The sequence below is a fragment of the Otolemur garnettii genome, unplaced genomic scaffold (assembly GCF_000181295.1).
Source record: "Otolemur garnettii isolate 467f Iridium unplaced genomic scaffold, OtoGar3 scaffold00039, whole genome shotgun sequence".
NCBI lineage: Eukaryota > Metazoa > Chordata > Mammalia > Primates > Galagidae > Otolemur > Otolemur garnettii.
In genome coordinates, this window is record NW_003852434.1 from 10,408,367 (window position 1) to 10,411,470 (window position 3,104).

The 3,104-nt window shown below is 39.0% G+C and overlaps 1 protein-coding gene across 1 annotated transcript in view; it reads right to left on the reverse strand.

The window, feature by feature from the left end:
- ANXA3 (annexin A3) overlaps positions 1-3,104 on the reverse strand; it is a 43,181-nt gene that overhangs the window by 39,011 nt on the left and 1,066 nt on the right. Inside the window, exon 2 of the mRNA XM_023513348.1 lies at positions 1,176-1,228. Within this exon, the coding sequence (XP_023369116.1) occupies positions 1,176-1,190 (15 nt within the window). The 5' untranslated portion in view covers positions 1,191-1,228. The remainder of the gene's footprint in view (positions 1-1,175; positions 1,229-3,104) is intronic.

Genomic DNA, 3,104 nt, shown 5'->3' on the forward strand with positions numbered 1-3,104 from the left:
ATATCATGGGACAGTTTCCTATGCCAGTACACATAGAGCTGATCCACTTTTTCATAGTTCTTTTTAATGACCACATAAAAATGGCTATAACTTACAAATAAATAATTTACTAATTTATACCCTACCAGATGGCCATTAATGCTACGTACGCATTTTCGAAAATACAAATGAGTATGGTTAGGCCCCTGTTTTTCCAACCTAAGATATATGCCCAGAAGTAAAATTACTGGGTTAAAGGACATTGCATTAACATTGACAGATATTGCCAAAATACCATTCAAAAGTGTGCCACATTCACGCTCCCAAGAAAGAAGTATGGAGTGGCCGCCCTGCTCACATCCACCAACACTGGTCTTACCAACGCCTTCTCACCCTTATCAATGTTGTAGGTAGAAAATGTGTTCTTTACATTTCTTCAATTCTTAGGTGCAGCATCTTTTCATAATTATAGAATTCTTTATTTGGCCTATTTATGTCCCTTGCAAATTTTTCCACTGAGTTTTTTTAAAATTTGTTTATTCAAGTTATTTGCAAGTTAAGAAAATAAGTTTAAAAAAAAAAAAGAAAATAAGTTTTTTGTCTAATGTCCTGCAAATATTCATTTCTTGTGGGTTGTTTTCTGTCTCTATTAATAATATTGTTTGCTATCATAATTACAAATTTATATATAAATAGATTGGTATTTTTCTTTTAGGCTTTTGGTTTTATGTAATGGTTGTGTCATCTCCACTCTAAGATTATTTTTCAAAATCTACCCACTTTTAAACTCCTTCATTGCTGTATTTTATTCATCTGCAATTTATTTTAATGTAAAGGGAAACGAATACAGATTTATCTTTACTCCAAATAGAAGTTTTCCTAAAATTTGTTGACTAATCCATCTCTTTTTCTCTAATATGAAACATCTTCTTTATCATATAATAAATTCCGAGATTATATACTAAATTTATCATCTGGTTTTGACATCTCTGCTTAGGTGTCATCTCTAAGTATTTTAACTATGTAACTTTATAATACATTTTAACATTTTATTATTTTTGATATCCTCTAGCCTTTTTGGCATATTAATTCTTTAGATTAAACTTTGTATCAACTTCTAAAAAATTTCTTGATATTTTGACTTTCTGTGTTTTAACTTATAAGTTACTGTGCTGTGAATACTGATTTTTACTTACCCAGATGGATGCCATGATATCCCACTTTTGCCTTGAGTTGAGATCACACTAACCTATTAAAAGAAAAAAAATTACTAAATAGTATAAATCTATAAATCAGAACACAGAAATCTCAGTCAGACCTTTAATCTTTAATCCAGAAAAAAGAAGTCACTATTCAAAGAAAACCTCCCTGAGAAAGGGGCTATGTCTCTGACCTCAGCCACCCCATTCGCTAAACATTCACTGAGCACTTACCATTATACAAGGACTGTGAGGACTCTGAGGCAAGAGAGAAGAAATCTCTGTGCTTAAGGGTCTTACAAGTATGTTCTGAAAAGTGAATTTCTGAGGTTTTTTTTTTTTTTTGAGACAGAGCCTCAAGCTGTCACCCTGGGTAGAGTACCGTGGAATCACAGCTCACAGCAACCTCCAACTCCTGGGCTCAAGCGAGTCTCCTGCCTCAGCCTCCCAAGTAGCTGGGACCACAGGTGCCCGCCACAACACCTGGCTATTTTTGGTTGCAGCCGTCATTGTTATTTGGCAGGCCCAGGCTGTATTTGAACCTGCCACCTTAGGTGTATGTGGCTGGCGCCTTAGCTGCTTCAGCCACAGGTGCCTAGCCAATTTCTGAGTTATTTAAAATCCAATAGAGCCATGTCAGTTACGGACTTCTGACCAGCACAGATTACCATTGCAGGGGGCAGCAGCACAGGAAATTGCCCCTCCCCACCAAACCAACATAGATTTTAGATGGTTTCAATTCGATTCCTTGTGCTTCACCATGAAACTTCCATGTCCGTTTTACAAGGCTCCAAGCCCCCATTCTGTGATAAGCAGACACACCTGCTCTTTGAGGACCCAGTTCAGTTCTAGGTAGGGTGCAGAGCTGAGAAGAGCAGGTCTTTGGGAACTCACAGACATTATCATACATGCTGCTGTATCTCCAGGGCTGATTTAGAAATGCAAGTTGCTCCCACCCATCCTGGGAACAAAATATCCTAAAAATTCAATGACAGACTCAGAGCAAAGTTCAACAGGAAATTACAGCATTAATGCTTGGAAATATTTAGCTCTGGTTTCCTCGGCTCTCTGTGGCCTCCAGCAGTCAGTTCTCTAGTCCGAGTCTAACAGGGCACCTCTCTATACAGATCCTCCTCAACTTACAAGGTGGTTACGTTCGGATAAACCCATTGTGAACTGAAAAACTGAAAATCAAACCGTAGTAAGTCAGGGACCATTTGCATACTAAGGATACATAATTCACTAGTTCTAGTTTTGTCTCTTAACGCCAGGCACAATTTCTTTCGGCTTCAGTTTTCTGGTCTGTAAAAAGGGGAGAAGATGGCTGTTGCCAGCATTGAATGACGTGTGTAATGAAAACATGAGCTTGCATCTTGAGTTCTCCCTATGTGGCAGGTAACAGAAAAAGGACTGGCAGGGTCGATTTACAAGGCTGGGGATTGTCATGTTTTTTCACTGGGGCATGAAAGTACTGAGAACATACTTATTGAATGATTAATATTTGCCCCATAATCATCCTGTGCGTTTGGTATCATTAATAGCATCTTCATTTTGTGTATAAAGAAGCTGGGGCAGAGAGGTATAATAACATTCCAAAGTCACAGGGCCAGTGGGGGACCCCTACTCAATCTGGACGGCTGGATCCAAAGGATTGAAGCAGAAGGCTCTGCTTTACCCTAGTGCCTGGCCCACACCCGGCCAAGACTGGTATTCAACACAGGACGTTGCAGTATGATTTGTAAATTATTTGGCAGCATTCCCGACCTATCATTTAACTTGTAAGAACAGGAACTGCTCCACAATTCCTTTTGGCCAAATGTCCCAACACACCCTTTTTCAGAAAGGATTCCAGCCGTCTGCATCGTTTCCTTTACTTCCTCCCTACTGTTACCTCTAAACAGGTTTCTCTCCACAACCTCACAGCTC